This window comes from Nicotiana tabacum, chromosome 22 (assembly GCF_000715075.1).
Source record: "Nicotiana tabacum cultivar K326 chromosome 22, ASM71507v2, whole genome shotgun sequence".
Taxonomy (NCBI): Eukaryota; Viridiplantae; Streptophyta; class Magnoliopsida; order Solanales; family Solanaceae; genus Nicotiana; species Nicotiana tabacum.
The window spans coordinates 4,104,181-4,124,860 of record NC_134101.1 but is presented as its reverse complement, the minus strand read 5'-3'; the positions used below and the strand labels follow the sequence as shown (position 1 = coordinate 4,124,860).

Genomic DNA, 20,680 nt, shown 5'->3' with positions numbered 1-20,680 from the left:
CAGGCAAGAAAATTGTCCCCCAATTCACAAAGTGAGATACTATTTCATTTCCGAACTTAACCAGTGATCTTTTACATGCTATAATAAGGCATTTCCACGGTACGGTTACAGAAACACCATTTCCATTTTCATTGCCAAACATTTCCCTTTTCCTTTTTTATTTTTGGCATAAACATTTCTCTTTTCCTTGATTATAATTTATAACCATGCTATTAAATATAAAAGATAATTAAATACTTACATGAATTAACTGATTGCAAGTGCCTCATGACTAGTCGTGGAAGGCTATCGTAAAAGCATAGATTAGCAAAAAGAGAACTTGAAGAAAGTGAAGATGATTTGTTGTTTTTTGATACCCTACCTCTTTTTGTAATGAATTACTACTATGTTTCAGACTTAAAAGGGACGAACTCGTTTCACTAGAAAAGTTCCCCTATGTAATATGATGCATTAAAAAATATATTTAATCCTTGGTCATAAAAGATGAGGGATATAGTAGGTTGACAGCTAGGTAAAAATAATTAGGTTATGAAGAATCCTCTAAACATAAACAGATGACTTATATAGTTTTGGATACAGATCTAGTCGATTGATTGTTCATTGAACTTTTGATTCTGCTGCAATATTGTGCTCAGAGTGTAACTATTACTACTGCATAATTCTGTAGCAAAATTGTGTTTGGTGTCTCTCTCTTAATCTACAGGCTTTCCAAGTTTTACACATGTTTATTGGCACACCTGCTCTTTCCGCAGTTCGCCACCAGTCAGCTATAAACCTGAAAAAGAATTTGGTGCACAAACAGGGAATTCTTATGAAGCCAGAGAAGAGAAAAGTAAAGAAAAGAAAGGAGAGTGTGGAAGAAAGAGCAAATTTAAGGATAGGCTTTTACATGATTGGATTTTTAGAAAGACAGCAACGCTGACACGTCAGCAGTGAGCACCAAAATTTTCCTGAGTAGCAGCATTGGCGAGTGTACTGCTGTCTCATTAAGTATTCCTGGTCTGGATAATCTTGTAGCCTAAATCAGTTATAGAAATAAATCAGAAGGGCATCAGGTAAACATCACATATTATGTCCTCTTTTTATATTTGTATAATTACACTGAAAAATGTTACATTCTGAACCTTGATGCAGAATCCAAAAAGCAGAATTATCGCAGATTAGTCCATAAATCTTCTCCACTTATGCTGTTCAGCTGCTATTTAAACAGCAAAGGAGGATATTTGTCTTCAAAATGGCTCAGGGTATCCACTACACCAGCTGAATCATCATTAATGAGAGAAAGATTAACTCCTTGAGGGGGTTCTATGACAGCTCTAGGAAAATGTTTATCGTCAAGTGGAGTTAACTGCTAAATGGTAACAACCAATGTACAAAATAATCAAATTTTACCTGTGTCATTCTACGGAAGAGTAGCCAATGTCACTGCTTGTGGGGTATTACCCAGCAGAATACCAACTTCTAATGTGTGTTGCAGCAGCACGAACAGAGTGGATGTCTCGGCTAGCCAATAGGTTTTAATTCAGAATAACTACCTTTTACGTGGAAAAAGAACCTGCATTTATTTAATTGAATCAAAGCTTTGCACATAACAACATTCTAACAACATTAATTCGTACCCCAATAGCTTGCCTATCCGTTGTATCACACTGTCAAAGATACTGGTCCACTCAACTTCAAATGGACGCCACTGCTTAAGGCACTTGTAGATAATGCAAGCAGCAACAGCTCTTTCCTTAAAGAAGTAAACGTGCAGTGCAATACATTGGATGAGCAAGTCTTGACTCTTGACACTTGTTTTTTCTCATTAAGTTATTTTTGTGGTCTTCACTCAACCTCTGAGTTCACGCTTGAATTCAATGATGTGCTATGCCAGATCCTATTACAAATTCCAGCTCTTAGTCAACCGATAGAAGAGGTAAGCAAAATACCTGAAGGACAACTAATCTGCAAGCCCTTGACTAACTATGTTCCAGTTTCTGCTTCAGGTCCTCAGTCAATATCACATAAATGCGTAAACAGTATGAAAGATAAAGACTCTATTGTCCAAGAGGAGCATTTTGCTCAGGATTACCTGAATCGTTGATCTGGAGCAACAGCATCTCATATTTTGAGCCATTGACAGAGCCAGCTGACTTGGATTTTTGTTTTCCAAATGTAAGTTGGTCAGCTTTTCGTCAAGCCTATTGAAAAAGGACAAGTACTTTAATGAAGTAAATCCCGCAATATTCAACTATTCCAAGATGGATATCAATAACAGACATGATCGTGGTCCATTGGCATTTTTTTATTGGAGACCTTCAGAAGACCTAGTTAGGGAAAGGGATAAAAACACAGAATAGGAAGAAAATGATATGAACATAGACAAGATAGCCTACAAATAGGAGTTGGCTGAAGCACAACATTGATATCTTAGAGAATGTTTTAAGTGACAAGGATGAAAACCTGAGACAAGATAATGAGACGATGCTGCTATATGCAGTGCCCGCCACTGTACTGATGGGGAGGGGTGCAGAGTCTTTATTCAGTGAAGATTTCAGAAAAAATCAGGAGGAGCAAATGAAAAGTTGGAGTAATGCACAGAAAGGGTATTCAAGAGCTTTGCATACAGATGGAGTGGCTCTAACTCATGGAGAGCACTATAAATGTCTTAAAAGAGGATCGACAGCTCTTGCAAGTCTACATTCAATTGACTATTTTACTTCAGTTACCTACTCATTCAGACATATATTCAGGACATACAAAAGAAGTTTATAGAAAAATCTTAATACCGGAACGAAACCTTTGCTTGAGAAACTGTACCTGAACATTAACTGTCTGGGATTCTACTGTACAAAGTAGTTGTCAAAGATCTGGTTGAGATGCCTAGTATAAGCTCAAGTAGGCTATTCATCTAGTAAAGTGCTAGCATCTCTGTAGTGTGTATAGGGAGACACAACAAATTGAAGAGCAATTTCCATCAGAAAAAGTCATCGAATACCCCCTCTCGGTCATTTTCCCAGTTTCCAGAACCTGCACAACACAACCAACCAAGAGAAAAAGGGATATATAATATAGTTTCTTGTAGCAGGTTCAGTTTAACAAAAAACAAAAAGAATTATGCAGCTGTAACTAAACTATCACTGTCTAAAGGATAAACGGGAGACTTCTACTAAATGGAAAGAATTTCATTCCCTGCAATGAGAATAAGAGGAATTTAGCATCCTGATTTTGCTCGTGGAGAACAAGTGAATGGTGCCGTACTTTAGGACTAGTAAAAGTGCTCAAGCCACCCTAAGGGACACTAGACTGACCTGAGATTTCAGCTGCTGCAAGATCCTGAACTATAAGCTGGAAATCATGAGGATCAGGGGAAGATAAATGTGGTGGAGTTGAACCAGGAGCTTGAAATGTGAAGTCAGAGTCAGCAGACGCAGCATCAGCTGAAGCAGATGTAGCATCATCTGGGTAACCTCTAGAAATGAGTCCTGAAGCTGAACTCTGGCTGGAGGAGGGACGTAATATCTTTTTCAGCTCTGAGAATTGGTCTGATATGCTGTAAATCATCCTGAGGCACACTAGATCATAGCTAGTATTAGTCATATGACACAAGAGATTCTAATGTTAAAAGGAAGCTATAAGATTTAACTCCTTCAACTTATGGTAAAAATCTTAAAGTCTTCCCAGGGATGTAGAAACTTAATGACACTACCTATCTTCACTTATCCTTAGTCCCGTTTGTTTACTACAATATACCTTACCCTGTTTTCATTCCAGTTTCTTTTCCAGATGCATCTTAGAAGTCACTAAGTAAAAGACTTAGGTGATTATATCTCATTTCACCAAAGAGTCAAAAGTGCCTTCTCCATAAAAAACATTCATGTATGGTCTCCAGAATAGTTCAAGAAAAAACAAGAAAAGGATATCACTTGGGAAAAATTGGAAACTTCATACGAAAAGGAGCTAACAGATACCACTATGCTGGCAAAGTATTTTACATAGAGCTTAAAAAGGAAGTGTCTTTCACAAGCTAAACAGTTCTGTCCTTTCCTCAGTAGGAGAGCAATTTCTAATTGACAATAGAAGAGAAAGCTTTTTAAACATCACCAACCAAACAAAAACACAACATATAAAAAAAAGGATGCAAAAAAGGGGAGATTTAACATGCCAAAAATATAGTTACATGTTACTAACTAATCCATTCTGCTCTGAAGCAAGACCGGAAGTGAAGTCTTCCTCTTTATGACTAAGAAAGTGGATAAAAGTGAGGGTACAAAGAGTTCTTTTTATGCTTGTCTTTTGCTGGGAGGTTGCAAGACAACAGAAAAGACCAGCTTGAAGCTGTCAATGATCTGAGGTAGTCTGATCCAATAAATTCTAAGATAAAGATAAATAACATCAAAGGTAATTCTAACATGCAGTTCCATGGATGCCTTTGTGCCAATGAATTGCTTGAAGGCTTCATGTAACTCAAAAAACTAATAAATTTTAACATTATTGAGTACATGTAGAACTCTAGATTCAGTTTCACCGTAAAGAATCAGCATACATCTGCCTTAATAAGATTGTTGCCAATAACAGTTTTCAAAATTATATGTTGCCAGAATAATCAATAATCAACATATGGATGCCGGACTTCACAATGATCTAAAATCTTCAAAGTTATATGATTAACACAAAAGTACTGAAGATGCAAACTTTTGTTTTATTTACAGAAGGAAGATGCAACGCAGAGACTTCTCAAGGGGTCGCCCACCATATTCTACTCTCACTCAATGCTTAGTTTTGGAGTTCTGATGGGATCAAATGTGATGCTATGATCACATCCAATGATTCAAACTTCCAGTGATAATAAAAGGAGTAAATCTAAGGAGATCCCAATTTAAGTATAGAAGGTTATAGAGGATTTCCAGCAGAGACTCTAATAAAAAGGACCAAAAAGAAATATTCATATATAGAAAGCAATTATTATACCACAGTTGAAAATCTATGAGGAATGAAGAATACAGAAAATTGGTCAATTCTTCTTCCAAAAACACCTATTCCTACATATGAAGATAATGTTTAAAAAAAAACATGTGTGGATAATAACTAAAAGACACATTGCACCGCTTGACACATTTATTACGTCGGCACCTTTCAGTGCCAACCTGACTCACAACACCATAGATATGAGTGATAGCAAATGAATCATCTATAAGGCATACTTTGCTAGATACATGATGCTTCAAATATGACTTAGCAGTTTTCACCACATACACTAAAGCTTATGAATTTAATGCAACAGTAGCAGGAAAAATAACTCTTCATGTGAACAAACATCCATTTCAAGCATTTCCAAGATATCACCTGTAACTGCCACTTCATAGAATTTCCAGCAGACCTACCAGGAGAACTTGACAAATTCTAGAAAATTTCTCCACATAATTGTCATTGTACGCGCCCTTTAGTTAACCCCAGCCTGACCTTACAAATCAGGAAGTTTATCATGTTTAACGTATCATTTCCATCTAGTAGTGCACAATGATTCTACCAGTTCTATATGACCAATTCAGTTCGTCAAAAGATAATCGTCCAAGCTGAGGTGGTTTTCGTAATTCTTTTTTCTTTCTTATGTTTGATGAATCAAATAAATCATTTTATTAATATGCCCCAAGGCCGAAGTTACAAGACTTTAGAAGGTTTTCCAAAATGCCATTCCATTGTCTATACATAATGGAATGCTTTCTTTACACCAAAAGTATAGATACAATAAGCACTTGATCTTCTTTGTGCTATTCGACTCCTTCAAGCATCCCCGTTTCCCTTATCCTCATATTTACCAAAAGATGTACAAGGTTGCTAACCTTCGTATTTCCTCCTCTCTCTCCCCTCTCTCATCCTCGAAGATGCTATTTTCTGCATTAGTTCTAGGGAGTACCCAAGAGATACTTGAACAAAGAATACACCACACTCCGAGGTTCTGTGGCATAGTTGGAGTGATGGAGCAAATGATTGGTGTCTTCTCAATTCTTCCTGGCACATACAACATCGGATATAGTGATGTATCCCTCTTCCTCAGGTTATGCGCCGTGAGTATAGCATCCCAAGCAGCACTCCTTGTAAAAGATATCTAGAAAATATGATATTAAGACTAATTTGTTTATGATTTCTTATCTGTATATTATAAGCTAATAGGAATATATGCCAATTATTTGTCTTGGCTGAGCATTTTGCCATGATGAGAAGTTCCAATGCAAAGGAAAATTAAGCAATCTGAAGCGTCTGACTGGTTACAAAAATCTATCAGATAGCATCATGTCTTTTAGAATCAAAGTCAAACATTGAACTCAAATAGCATGCTGTTTTCAGAGTCAAACTGGTAACTAGAACTTTTATATAAAGCAGATTTTCGAGAAACAAAAAAATCTATTTTCCGAATATTTTGTACAGTTTCGAACTTAGGAGATTCCCTAGATTTTTCTAAATTGGAACCCCAACCTTTGGATTCCTTTGTATACACTTTGATACCAATTTATCCTTTTCTTTTTGTCAAATATATATTTCTTTGTAGAAGATCTGCAATTACAATAAGGTATTTTATTTAATGTTATATGTTTGTCTTCATCTTTAACAAACGCATAGTTTGAAGGGCACGTATCACATTGCTTCAGAGGGACCACTAACTTAAGAGCCCTTTCAAGCACATTTTGATCAATATACCTATTAATCAGGTGACAAATTAAACGTGATGTCAGAATTTGGTAAAAGAGTCCTGATTAATTCCTGCAGTTAATTCCTGAAGTCCAGTCCTCCCTCACATGAAATGGGTAGAAAGAGCAACCAATAACTTCATTCAGAAATATAACTCTCAAGTTTGGTTTCAGTTGCTAAATGGTTCAAATAGAAAGAGAAAAAGGGATATTCCCCCGCCCCAGTATGTTTTAAAAGGCATTATCACAGTTTATATTTTTGCCGACTCAAACCTTGGTGATCCATGTTCTTATAAGATGAAAAGACTAAATCTGGTACCAATTATTCGAGTAATGCTACCTGTTAAGCGAGTCCTGGAGTTGTTGAACTTTTCTTTCGGTCTCTTCTAACTTCCGGCACTTCTCCTTACTTGATTCCTGAGCTTCAGCACATTTCCTTTCAGAATCATCAGCACGGTGCTTTTCTTTTTTAAATAACACCTATCAATAGGTATAAGCATGAGACATCAACCATATGTAACTGGCAAAAGATGAATGCTTTCAACTATTTTTCTCTATCTTCTCTCCTCAGTTTTAGGCCTTTAGGGTGGAGGAATGTGAAGGGAAAAGGTGTGTGGATCACTCTATGAATTGACTGTCATACCTTTAAATTTTCCACTTCTGCAGTTAAAGCTTCAACTGTTTCTGCATGCTCAACTGGGACCGTTTTCTTTTCAACTGTTGAAGAGTCTCCTTCAATAGCTTTTTGAGCAGCCTCATATTCCTTGATGGGCGATGTATTTGTTTCATTCAGTTTGCTTTGCATGCCCCGCAATGAATTCTGCAATTTTGCTATTTCCTGGTCCTTTGCCTCTTCCAAGTCCATCTGAAAAGAGATTTTCCTATTTGTGATTTGTCGAATGCTTCAAATAGTTCAACTTTCTCAAAATGGAAAACTCATTGTAACCCACAAGCCCAAGAATCCCAGATTGTTTGGACTTTCAGGTAATATCTTATCTACCAATGCTATACAAATAAAATCTCCAATGTGCTATACATACGGTGCAGGGAAAAAAGAAACATTTTATCTGCTTAGTACAAGTATATCACCCTTAGACGTTTCTCCAACTGCAACTGCAATTTAAGTTCTTCAACCTGTTTTTCAAGCTTAACCTTTGCCTCTTTCAGTGCGCCTGATTCTCTTGAAGCCTGAAGACATTGAAATGTATATTATCTATCCATAGATGTTAGGGAATATTTGTAATAGTCAATAGATTAACCTATCAAATTTGCAAGCAACAATTCTGATGCACTCTTCTGTATTTCACGTGGAAAAGGGCAATTACACAGCAGGAAATTTAGGGGAATCATGTTACCGAAAATGAAATCAAAATGAAACTAATTGAGAGATGCACTAAGACTAACGACTTACGCCTGATTCCTTCTTAAAGGCATAATTTATGATGTATACATCTGTTTTTACCTGATGTGGAAATTTACAGTAATAACTATTTGAGCTTAAATATCTCTTGTTAGCATGTGACATTGTACTCTCAAAGTAAGTGACATGTACATATGTACTTTCAAATGGTACAGTTCCTATATTAAAAGGATATGAATACTTTTGATCTGTTTTTAATATGCATTCATTTTAACCACTGGTCTACAAGGTTTACTGACAGGAAGCTTCGTAGACACTCAATACTTTCCACTAAAAGCTTCAGAGAAGTATTTAAACAGCCTCTCATGTACTTCTATTATGCAAATAATAACAAACAAGTGAACCATGTATCACTTCAGTAATCAAGCCCTAGCTAGCAGATAGATCATCCAGTCATTCAAATCGTCAAACCATTAGGCCACTACTACGCTTAGGAAATTGGAAAACTATGAACACAGGTAATATAAGAGTATAGTAATCCAGAACCTACCATCTTTAGTTTCCGAAGCTCCCTCCTTGCAACTCTTCCCCTCCATCTGCATTGTGCTAGAATTGATGCCCATATGAGTTTATTATAATATGAAAAGACTTTGTGACGACGCTCATGGGCCTGCAAGAATGTTATCTTGTCAGCACTAGAGAACAAACTTAGTATGAACCCCGAATCAATAAATTAAAAAACCCAACAAACTAACCTGTATAATAATTGCTGCCCTGGTTTGTTTTTCATATCTGAACTTCTCTCGTGCAGCTGCCACTCGAATTCCAGTCTGAAGAGCAATGACTGAACATTTAAGTTTTGTGTAGGATTTTCTGGCCAAGTGTCCACGGAACTTTGTCTGGATTCTGAGAGAAGCAGCCTCTCTTTTCATGGTGACATACAATTTGAAAGCAAACCTTGCTGAAGAATATGAGAGAGCGAGCACATAAATTTATAGAATGCGGAAAAATAGGGCAGCCTATTGGAAGAGTAGACCAAGCTGAAAAGCTTGTTCTAATGTGGATGCAGTTCTAGAAAGGTGTGAAAATACAGCAATTATATCCACGATGCTCATATTTACAACACGGAACATGCATAAGTGATCTAACTTTTAGCAAACGAGGAGGATGTCAGGGTGACGGTATTACTATCATATACTTCAGACAATATGCACAGATGAACTAACTGAGCACTTGTATCACATCTTAAGCTGACAAATACGTTTTTTTAATCTTGTTCTTTTTTTTGGAATGCAGCAGCTTGTACATAAGAGACCTTAGATCATGGTGATGAAAGGAGATTATGGGGAATTAATTAATGGTTTGGAACTCTGTAAAGGCAAAAACAATAAATATTCTGAGAACAAGAAGTATCTATCCAGAAAAGAAAGTACTATTGATTTTTTATTAAACTTGTCTAAATAACAGATACGAAAGCAAAAGTTGATTTGTTATCCTGGCCTTTTATATCTGCAGTAAGAAATTCACATACATCAATATATGTAATGGCATATTAATAATCCACCCACACACCCCCGCACCCCACCCCCCGGGCCCCTTCCAAATAAAAGAGATGGTCTATTTTTTCTTGGATGTAAATCTTACAAAATATGACTCCCATTATTTTCTTGAAAGTTCTCACTTCCACTTTCTCCAAACCTTTGCCCTATTACTTCTAAAATAAAACAAATAATGCTGACAAATCTAGAAGGGATACAATTCCAGCATGTATTTGGTGGGTGGTGTGCAAAGAAAGGAACCATAAGTACTTTGAAGGAGAAACAGAGAATTTACAACACTAAGCGCCTCAGTACTAAGCTATTTAAGGTTGGCTATATGAGTCCTCATTATCCATTTTGCTCTACTTAGACTCATCTTGTTCCATTATTCAATAAACTAGCTTCTCTAATCCTAGAAGTTCTCAACATTTTCTACTGATCTACAAATCACCTGACAAGATTAAAAAAAACAACTAGCAAATATTGGACTAATGTGAGCGTACTAACAAGACAAAACCTTAATCTCAACTAGCTGGATTCGCCTATATGGATATGTTCTTCCATTGTACTCTATTTTTCGCTAAGTCTGCATGGATCTCAACTAGTTGGCTTTGCCTGTATGGAATATTTCTTCCATTATTCTCTTTTTTTTGGCTAAGTCTGGATTTCGATGGATTGCTTTAAGACAATTTCGTTTTAAGAGAATATACTTAGATTAAAATAAAAATGTATCTTGTTAGCTTTACGTTGCAACCTGATCAATGTACAAGAGGAAGACTCACTACTGGAATTGCTCACTTATCTAACTGTAAAGGAATTGAGGTAGCGACAGATTACATGAGTGAAGTAAGCTACCAAAATGCCCCAGTAAGTAGCAAAATGAAACTTAGTAAATGGGTAAAACATCTAACATTCAAAACAAAGTTCACAATGTGAGAGAGACAAGCCAAACAGATAATGATAGACAAACCTCGACACAAGGATTGTAAGCAAATTGCAGCCTTCTGCAAAGAAACATAATATTTCCACGCAATATGAGATCTAGTTTCCTTTTGTATTGTCTTAACTGCAGTGGTTAGCTTTAATGCTCTGTGTGCATCTAGCTCGGCCATCTGCCCTGATCTCAGAAAAACCTTTGTTTTTCCAATCTGCGAAACAATATTAGCAACCCTGTCTGAAGTATAACTTGATTCATAAATTTGGGAAGTTAATTTAAATGAAAGAAGAAGAATTGTCAAGCTTAAAATGATCCTTGGAACATGTACATGAAAATATTGTGGACAACTTTTCCACGCATTAAATCAATTATATTACAGATATCAGCAGCAGAGTAACAGGAGGAAAGCTCTGAGTGCCTCAGATTAGCAAATTCTACTATGCAAGTATATGCAACTATCTATCAGCAAAGATATGCAATCATTGCAAGTAAAAGACAAAGTATCAATAGTCTAATAATTGAGAGCAACTTAACCGACATGCTCGAAGTGCAAGAGCATGATTCCTTTTTTGCAAAAAAAAAAAAAAAGAACCTTTTATTAGAAAAATCCAAACTTGCTGCTTGAAATAAGACTTGTTAATTTAGGCAGGTCGCAAGGTAGGTAAAAATGATATTATTATCATGAATTGGGCTACATTCTCGAAAATGATGGTGAAGGAAATATTGTTAACTTCTACACTACAAAGAGGCACTGGATGAAATGACACACACACACATACATATTTCTTTTGTGTGTACGCATAGAAGTAAATAATTTGATAGTATTGATAATAGACATTTAAGAAATAGAAATCAGTTCACAAAAAATAGCAAGACAAGCATCAAATAACCTGATAAGAAGCAAGCCCTGTCTTTTCTAATATCTTTTCGCATGCAACTTTTTCATCAACGCTGCCCACAAACAAGTTAAAGAAAGATAGTATATCAGCTGATAATCAAGAGGTCAAACTGGGAAACCACAAATATCCTTTTTTGTCTTTTTTTTTTTTGATGAACAGGAACAAGACCAGTACTTACTGCTCTTCCAAGACCTCTGGAGCAAGAAGACCAAATCGATTCAGAAATTCAGAAAATGTCTTATGCGTAGGATAGCCAGCACAACTAATTCGAATTGCCTCTAGAACACCCTTCAAACAACAAAATATAAGCACATAATTCAAGAATTAAAAAGGAATTTCTTCATATGAAAATGTGAAATTTACTTACACCACAACGTAGCTGCTGCATAATGTTAACATTCTCAAATATTGCAGGTTTCAAAAGACTGTTAGGCTTCACACATCTGATGTAATGAGGTTCTGTAGAATTCAGGGTTTCCATCAATGATTGGAGTTGTAACTGCAACAGTAAATTGGCCATTAGATTCTATCACCTATTTAAAGTTAGGACTTGGAACTAGGCTGTTAGTTCTTTGGTGAAAAATATTCTTAGATCACAAAAATCCAAGAGGACATAACAGATAAAGTAATAGATAGAATTAAAACTTAATGGTCAAAATGGAGGGGTGGATATGATAGTCATATGTGACAGGGTGACACCTACCAAATATAAGGAAAGTTTTATATTATGGTTATTGATTAGCACTGTTATTGAGAGTGAATGTTGGAACTATGAAGTATAACACATCCATGAGATGAGTGTCATAATTTGCAGAATTAAGACGGATTTGAAATAATACAAGAATAGACAAGATTAGAACGACCATATCACCGCAATTTGATACCTGATATTCCTTAATGAGTAGATACTTAAATAGGAGAATGCAAGCGGCAGTGTGGCACACAAAGGGATAAAATAATAGAATGTCGACAGAGATGGTCTGGTCATGTCCAACATAGGCCTTCACATGAACTTGTCGCAATTGTGATACTATGATGATTGAATGTACTAAAAGTGGACGGTAGGCCTAAAATCACACAAGGGAAAGTTGCCTCAAAAGACCTACAGCCTCTCAAAATTCATGAGGATTTAGCTTAGAGCATAACACAATGAGTATAAACAATTCATATATGCAATACATATTAGTTGTGATTAAGTACATCATGTAGGGATAAGTGTTCAGATTTTAGAGAACCCCTAGTTTACAAATGCTGATTTGGATTAAACTACAAATTATTAAGCATAAATGGAATGAAACTGAGAGGATATGTAAATTTATATAGCCGATCAATCTAATTTGCTATTGATAATTAGTATTGATCACCAAAATTCATCAGAAGTATATAAGTTAGTAACTACCTTGAAACGAGAACCAATGGATGAGAACTTGGACGATTTGGATGAAGATTTAGTTGACTCCTCAGCAACAGGAGGGAAAAGGCCCACTACAAATGGGCATTTAGAAGCACTTAACAAATCCTGATGCTCAGGAACAACATAGTCTTTGTTCTTATCCAAAAATTGATCAGATTGGTATTGAACCTGGTGGGAAAAAAAGGAAACATTTTAAGCAAGTAGTAAATAATGCCCCATATCCAACCGTAGAAGCATTTGACCAGACTTCTAAGAAAAAACAAATATCATATTACCTCTCCAGCATAATGAGCAATGGTAAAATCAGTGCGGGACAATTTTGGTTTGATAAAGCGTTTGTTGGCCTTGAATATCTGATAAAGCTTTTGTGAGAATGTTTCGTGAGTTGACTTGGGGAACATACTGGAAAAATTCATTCAAGGAAAACGTCAATTAGAAGATCCCTCTCTCCCACAGAAGCTCATATAAAGAAAATTAGACGCTAAATGCGGGGACACACAAGCAGTATAATGCCCATAGTAGATGAACTATTACATATCTTACCAGGCTTCATCAAGAAGAGCAATGATACCTCCAGGTTTCTGTAAACAGCAATATAAATCAATTCATGATATGCCATTTTCACATAAGTGGTTTATACCGAACGACAACTATAATGCGCAAACAGATATATTTGTATATTTGAAGCCAAAAGGTTTCACTATAAACCAAAACGATGGAACCTTTTCAATAAGATCTAGGACATCCTGGTTGTCCACAAATTCTATATAGCTCCAATTTATCTCTTCCTTAGAGTATTCCTCCTGCTCTATCTTGAACATGTGCTGAAAAAAGATGTATTTCACAGTAATTGAGTTGTGCTTAGCAAAAATGGACAGAACTGCTTCTATAAAATTTGAACTACCATACCTGGTTAAAATGTTGCTGCAGCTTCTCATTTGTATAATTAATGCAGAATTGTTCAAAACTGGGAATAAAAGTTAGAAAAGTCAAATGCATGACATCACATTTACTACTTGTTTTGTTTGTCCACCAGTGCCTACCTATTACTTTTGAAACTTTCAAAACCATAAATGTCAAGAACACCAATTAGAGATTTGGAGTTAGGATCTTGCCCGATCGAGTTATTAATTTTGTCCACCAACCTGTGAACAGTAGACATAATTTTCCGTTAGTGTTCAATGTAACAGATAAGAACCACACTGATCTGGCGGTGATGGTAGAATCATACCAGTCGAATAAGCGAGAATATATTGTTTTAGCTAACCCATCTCTGCTTACTGCTGCAGCTTCAGGATCAAGACTTCTCTTTATAACTTCTTCAGGAGTGACCATTACACGTCTCAGTAGGGCATCCTCCAGTAAAGTAACATCACACCTGATAGAAAAATTGAATCAAATCAAAAATTCATGCTGGAAAGAGCAAAGGAAGAGTAGTGAAATATGAAGGGCAGAACATACATCAGAAGCTCTGCGGTAGTTTGAAGATGAAACCTAGATTTGTCATCTTTCAGAACAGATGAATCAATTTCATTGCCCTTTGCAAATTCTATATTACCAAGATGAAGAACAGAAGCCACAACTCTAAAAATTGCCTCCTGAAGAAGAAACAGAGTAGCTTCTTAAAATCAGAAAGGAGAGTTGCAGGACAGACAAAAGCAATTAGGGCATTACCTGCTCTTTCTCGCTAATTCCAACGATATCCATTGCCCTCCTTATCTCAAGATAGTCATGAGCATCACTAACGCCTACTAGTTCATAGCAATTTGATTGATTGAGATAGTGAAATGATTTGGGATCCCTCAACTTATACCTTTTGATCTCCTGTTATGATTAAGAAAATGTCAAAAGGGTATTGTGACAATCAAATTTACTCAGGGTGATGAAAGATGTAAAAAGGAATAGCATTGCTGCAGATTACCTCCTGCGGTGCTGCACAGAGAAGGTAGAAACAATGATAGTTCCGTTCAGGGTCTGAAACTTGGCAAACTCGAGACCTTTCAAGCAGATAAGTTCTAATAGCTGCACCAGATATTCTTCCATTCTTGTCGAACTGAATCTCCACAAATTTACCGAAACGGCTGTAAACAACAGTGTCTAAGTAGCTTTCAGAAGCAAAAAGTTTCAACTGATTGTTGAAGCAATCATGAGACAATTTTTTTATTGGAAACACGCGTAGAGCCAGTATCTCACCTTGAATTGTTATTTCTAACTGTTTTGGCATTGCCAAATGCTTCAAGTACTGGATTTGACTGGAGATATAACAACCAAGAGTTAAAGGAATGAGATAACCAATAGAGAAGGCTTTAAGAGAAATAGAGAAACTACCTATCAGTTTGAAGCCCTGTCCTCATGATTTAGACTGTTTAGACATGAAAAAGAGCCTCTTGGAAATTATTTAATTCAAATGGATGTGAAAGCCTTCAAAATACTGACAGTTTCACATAGACATTGACCCCTCTACAAACTTTCAATTAAGGAAACTACTATCAAATTCATTTTATTTATATATATATATAAGACTATATTGGAAAAGAATCTGTGAAGTTTATAATAAGATAGACAGTGAAGTTTCTGAAACTTAGATCATTTTCTTAGGCTTAATCCTATCTTAAGCTCAGATTTTTATGTGAATAGATATTTCATTTCTTTTCCATGCATTCACATCTCCAAAAATCAATCAATCAATCAACCCAAACTAGTTGGGGTTAGTTGTAAAAATCCTCTATATCTATTGCACTCTATTTGGAAATTTCATTCCATGACTGACGTTCGCATTACTAACACCGCCAGAACATGACATGTTTCTTTTGTGTTTGGTAAAGAAAGCATAATGTTGCATATTCATATATATTCTTCTTACTTGTGATTAGACAATGCACTCGTGCCATGCAATAAGTTGTCTATATAGCTGAAATTATGCAGAATTTAAGCCTCAAAGGAAAGTACAAGTTCCTACCTACCTGCCCTAGTAATTTTAAGAAGTAAAAGAGTTTAAAACAGTAATCCGAGCATTTAGCTTACCTCCAGTACTTGCTGTTCCACAGTCCGCCTTTGAGTGCCTTTATGGCCGCCCAAATAGGCAAGATAGCGCATAAGCATTTTTGTAGTTTCAGTCTTACCAGCACCACTTTCTCCACTAACCAATATAGAATTGCTTTTACCCTCATTGATCATTGCCCTAATTCATTTTCAAGATTTCAGTTACAATAGCATTATTTTTCATGAGAAAATTTATGTGGAGTTGAAGTTGTATGCAGGAGTACCTGTAAGCAGCATCAGCAATAGCAAAGACATGAGGACTTAGTTTACCAAGTGGTACTCCTTTATATTTTTCCATCATGTGGCCGTCATATAAATGAGGCAGTTTTTGAAATGGATTAATTGCTATAAGAATACTTCCAGTATAAGTCTGCAATAATGTCAGAGTATGATATAATATTATAAGAAAGTCATCTGTAGCTGCAGTTTCAATCCTTTCTTTAGCCAAATTGAACATAAAGTAAATAAAATTTTGAGCATTGGACTATAAACTTACATAGATTTCATGGAGTTGATATCTTGTTGCCAAATTATGTAAGACTCCAGGCTCATGCAAATATGAAAGTTCAGTCATGTCATCAACTCCTCCATCAGGAGCATCTTCATCCTTGGGGTAAGTTTTTGATAAATTTGCTACAACCTAGATGAAATCAAAGGAAAATGTGCAACAATATAAACCAGGTCATTGCCAGGTTAGAGATGTGCATTGTCAATTGGGAATTGTGTCAATGTGCCTTAGCAGAAAACTAGAGAGTTAAATAGCAGTAAATTAGAACAACTGCAGTGGATCTTTCCTTTACCACTAAAATATCATAAAACAATTAAGCTAATGTGCCAATATTTATGGAAAGAAGGGTAAAATGAAAATACAGTTCAAGTACAGATAGAAGAAATGGATACATATGGCCCATATGGGTATGGAAGCCGCAAAAGCCTTACAGTTGCAAACTACGGCAACAACCAAAGAAGACTAGTGAATTAGATCCTCTGTCGCAGTATTTAAAAGACATTAATTCCATCATCAGAATATTGTATTATTTTCAAGTCGATTTAGTTAATTTAATCAATTAGGCTATAGGAGAACAAGATTTTCAATTAAGTTAGAGTTGGTCATACAATTGAGTCCAGTGTACACACTAAACTTCTATGGAAAAACAAATAAAGCAACAGTAATTTCATGAATGAATACTACTCAATGTAAAAGAGATATACCGTCCTCCCATCAGATGTCTGAACCTGAATTTCCTGTCCATTAACCTCCGATACTTGTCCATCAATCCAAGCAACTGATGGATCCTCGATCCACACATGAGAACCTACAGTAATATTTACTGGAATGCCCTGCATAAATGACTAAGATTCTATTGGACTGTAGTAATTGTTTTACATAAAGATTCAGAAGAGGCTAAGGAAATTGTTATCACACAATCTATGGATATACCAAGAAAATATATTCAGACATAGAATCATTAAGTGTTGTAAAATGCCTTTGTTGATGCTAAAATGCAAACGGTTCAATTACTATCTTTGTAGCACCAGAATGTTTCAATTTATGCTCCTACATATAAAGCAATAGGACAGCAAACTTTACAATAGCTTTGGTAAATGTTCATTTGCATCACAAACACATAAAGTCCAAAAAACACAAGAAGAATGTAGGATGTGTAATACATCCATAAGGACAACGTGACACTAGATGTCCTGCTTTAACTTCCGCAGATGCAACTTAGCAAAAGCCAGAGAACCTTCTCACCACTACTCAACATAGCCCCCCCCCCTTCCCCCCCCCCCCAACAAACCCCCACCCCAAATCAAACAGAACTTCACTGGTTAAAAATGCTCCATCAATTCTTTTAGGTTCATATATCATATGTTTTACATTATACATGTCAAAATTACTCTTCATGTAGTATAATTGTTTCTTTTGATCAGTCACCACTTTGATGCTACTGCAGCATTCTAACATGATGGCAATACGCCATCACTAGTTTCCTAGGCTAACATGGAGTTTGAACAGTTCTGAATGCTGGAGTATTATTTCATTATTTTTAAAAATTATTTTTTGATAATTGTGGTGTCCGGGCCAGCTAGCGCGCACCTCGACTAATTCCACGGGATACCTACTACCTCCGATCAGCAACAAATATCAGGTAACTCTATCCACCAAGGCTTGGAGATGGGAAGAAATCACCTAGTATTTTTGCCCCCGCTGGATTTGAAACTGCGGCCTCATGGTTCTCAACCCACTTCATTGTTCTGAATGCTTATTCCACTTAGATTGGTTTTCTCCTCTCTCCTAAGCAGCTACAGGAACACCGCTGATTTTTTACTCTCTCTCATTTCTTTGCAGTACTGACTAACAGACTATCGACTCAAAAAATGGAAGTACAATTCAAGAACTATAAGGCTTCCAAGTATTTCAAATATCGGTTTAAGTTAGTGTTCACGCACAAAAATACGACAACTTGTTGCCAAACAACTACTACTACGCCTTAACAATATGGAGTAACAGACTATGCACTTAATCTGAACTCATATAGTCTTTTCTTAGGCTTTGAACTATACTATTTCTAAAAACATTAATACACTATTAATGGATATATCTATTGGATTATAAATAGTAATTCGAAAAGAATAAATTCTCCAATGCTGAATTCAAATGAATGCAATTACTACATCTTAATGTGTCCCTTCTCTAATTGCATTACTATTGCACGAAAAAGAAACAAAAACATTTTTTTCTAAAAGGAACAAATGCAGTTCAAGTATCGAAAGAATGACGCACCATTTATATCCAAAGAAAAAGCTCATGTACATTTAATCAATTTTTCGTCTGACATTGAGAAACCTAGCTGACGAATTCCAGATATCAAAAATCGCCGGAATTACACCGTTAAATGCACCGCCGTAACAGAGATGTAATAAATTGATCGCCGTTGATACATAAAAGTATCGTCGATAAAAAGGTAATTGATCGGCCGGCGTTGCAGAGAGATTGAATGTTGATGAATGGAATGCGATAATTTTCGTGTCGAGAAAGCGTACGCTGCGAAATAGGAGTTTTCGAAATCTTCGCCGATTTTCTTGAGCTTCTTGTGGCTCTCTTCGCCCCTCTTCTCTGTGTGCATGGCTGTCCATTCCAATCGTTCCAACGGCTTCAAAATCTTACTTTCCATATGTATATAGTACTACTATATATAATATCCTGTCCTAGTACTACTCCCTATCAAATAAGGAATATTGTAATTTTATAATGCATTATTAAAAGTAAAAAAAATATATTAAATAATTATTCCAATAATATTGAGTAGTAATCCTAACTTTTATGCAAATTTCTAAATTTGCAAACTTTATTACTTGTAAAACATTATTAAAGTGTAAGATATGTTGATGTGAAACAATTGAGTATCTTATTGATTGTAAATAACATTGGTTTGAATATATTGGCTACTTTTTTGAGTTAGACTCTCGTATTTTGATCAGCTCTCGAGGCTGAAACTCAGAGCGGTGACTCGAATACATAAGGATTGTCAACTGTAATTAAATGAGTAGTGTTAATTAGAAAGGTGACATATATATAGACATGCATCTACCAAAAAATGGAATGGCTTGTTGGCCTGAAAAAGAAGGCAACCTATGACATTAACAATGTGCCTACGTTCCTTTGTTAGGGAGCGTTTTACCCCGATATAAAAATTTTCGGTGCGAATCCGAATTTAATCGGGCCCCAATATGAATACCGAACACCAGGCGAGAAACAAAAAAAATAACGTGCCTACGTTTTCTTTCATCTCTTCTACTTTTTGAGTAGAAATGTTAGGACAAGAAATACGATGAACAACTCATTATTGCTTTAAAAAGGAGTGAAAGGCAAGGCTAATTATCGTATTCTTTGCCACCGGCGGATTGAAAGAAAGAAACTAATGAACCAAAAACATTCTTATAAATAATAAACCTAAATTCTTTTTGTATAGTCATCAAGGAATAAAGAATAATATCGAAGCTAGAGATGCTTGCCATACATTATTGACTAAATAAAATGGAGCAGTAGCATTACTATTATTTGTTTGTTTACGCAAATAGCAAGCATTACATTTTTGTTGCCAAAAGAGGAAGAACAACTAGTCAAAGCATTAGCTAAAAAGAGTATTCTAATTTTATATTTCACTTGAAAACTTTTTTCCCTTATTTTGAAATTTTACAATTCTTATGTCCAAACGCTCACTTAATCTATCTATATTATTATTATAAAAGTATGAATACAATATTGATTTATAAAAATAACCTTATAATATTAAACATAATAACTAACAATAAAAGGACATAATCGAAATTCTAGACATTAGCCTTGTAATCATATTAACTTTAAGACATAATACCACACGTTAGGAATCCTACATTACCTTTAGGAATCCTATTAATATAATTATTCACGGGCAATCCTATTACTTTTAGGATATTCTTAAAAAAAATCTATTACTAATTTAATTTGAAAACGCGTTATATTGTCCAAATCCATTTAGAAACAGGAGATCATATATTATTATAAAAGCACGAATATAATATAGATAGACCAAAATATCCCTAAAATATTAAACAAAAGAACTTATAGGGAAAGGACATAGCTGTAATAACTTTTTTTTGGACTACAATAACTTTTATGTTAATTTTTTTAATATTTAAGATTTTAAAATTAATAATTCTTATTAAAAATATGTAGGAAGGTTTAATAAAACCAATTTTATACGAATCCTTCATATTGGTAATACATTACAACTTTATAATATTCAATACCAAAAAAAAAAGTAATGCTAAATGG

The 20,680-nt window shown here is 35.4% G+C and overlaps 1 protein-coding gene across 6 annotated transcripts; it reads right to left on the bottom strand.

The window, feature by feature from the left end:
• Window positions 1-457: 457 nt before the first annotated feature.
• On the bottom strand, window positions 458-19,004 carry LOC107778593 (myosin-9-like). Of its 6 annotated transcripts, none has more exons than XM_075244850.1 (31): window positions 18,647-19,004; window positions 17,074-17,202; window positions 16,358-16,501; window positions 16,086-16,231; window positions 15,844-16,000; window positions 15,013-15,071; window positions 14,741-14,900; window positions 14,494-14,643; window positions 14,281-14,417; window positions 14,051-14,197; window positions 13,863-13,964; window positions 13,729-13,786; window positions 13,542-13,643; window positions 13,363-13,400; window positions 13,095-13,221; window positions 12,805-12,987; window positions 11,773-11,904; window positions 11,584-11,693; window positions 11,397-11,457; window positions 10,540-10,717; window positions 8,787-8,992; window positions 8,582-8,701; window positions 7,761-7,859; window positions 7,315-7,536; window positions 7,012-7,151; window positions 3,294-3,547; window positions 2,803-3,012; window positions 1,393-2,183; window positions 1,125-1,260; window positions 890-1,018; window positions 458-775 (listed from the first exon to the last, which is right to left on the bottom strand). In XM_075244850.1, the coding sequence occupies exons 1-27, from the start codon at window positions 18,647-18,649 to the stop codon at window positions 2,960-2,962; spliced, it is 3,417 nt and encodes a 1,138-aa protein (XP_075100951.1). In that variant the 5' UTR covers window positions 18,650-19,004; the 3' UTR covers window positions 458-775; window positions 890-1,018; window positions 1,125-1,260; window positions 1,393-2,183; window positions 2,803-2,959. The 6 variants fall into 6 exon arrangements, with proteins under 6 accessions (XP_075100951.1, XP_075100950.1, XP_075100948.1 ...); XM_075244849.1 differs by lacking the exon at window positions 18,647-19,004 and having other exon boundaries at window positions 1,393-1,555; window positions 1,620-2,183; window positions 17,074-17,208; XM_075244848.1 differs by lacking the exon at window positions 18,647-19,004 and having other exon boundaries at window positions 459-775; window positions 1,393-1,879; window positions 2,075-2,183; window positions 17,074-17,208.
• Between the last annotated feature and the right edge of the window lie 1,676 nt (window positions 19,005-20,680).

Coding starts and splice junctions, on each gene's coding strand:
- LOC107778593 (XM_075244847.1), bottom strand. CDS start 17,208: ATGCAGGGCATTCCAGTAAATATTACTGTAGGTTCTCATGTGTGGATC. Junction 15,072..15,843: donor TGGAACAGCAAGTACTGGAG/GTAAGCTAAATG, acceptor TTATATCTCCAG/TCAAATCCAGTACTTGAAGC. Junction 7,537..7,760: donor AGTTGGAGAAACGTCTAAGG/GTGATATACTTG, acceptor ATCTCTTTTCAG/ATGGACTTGGAAGAGGCAAA.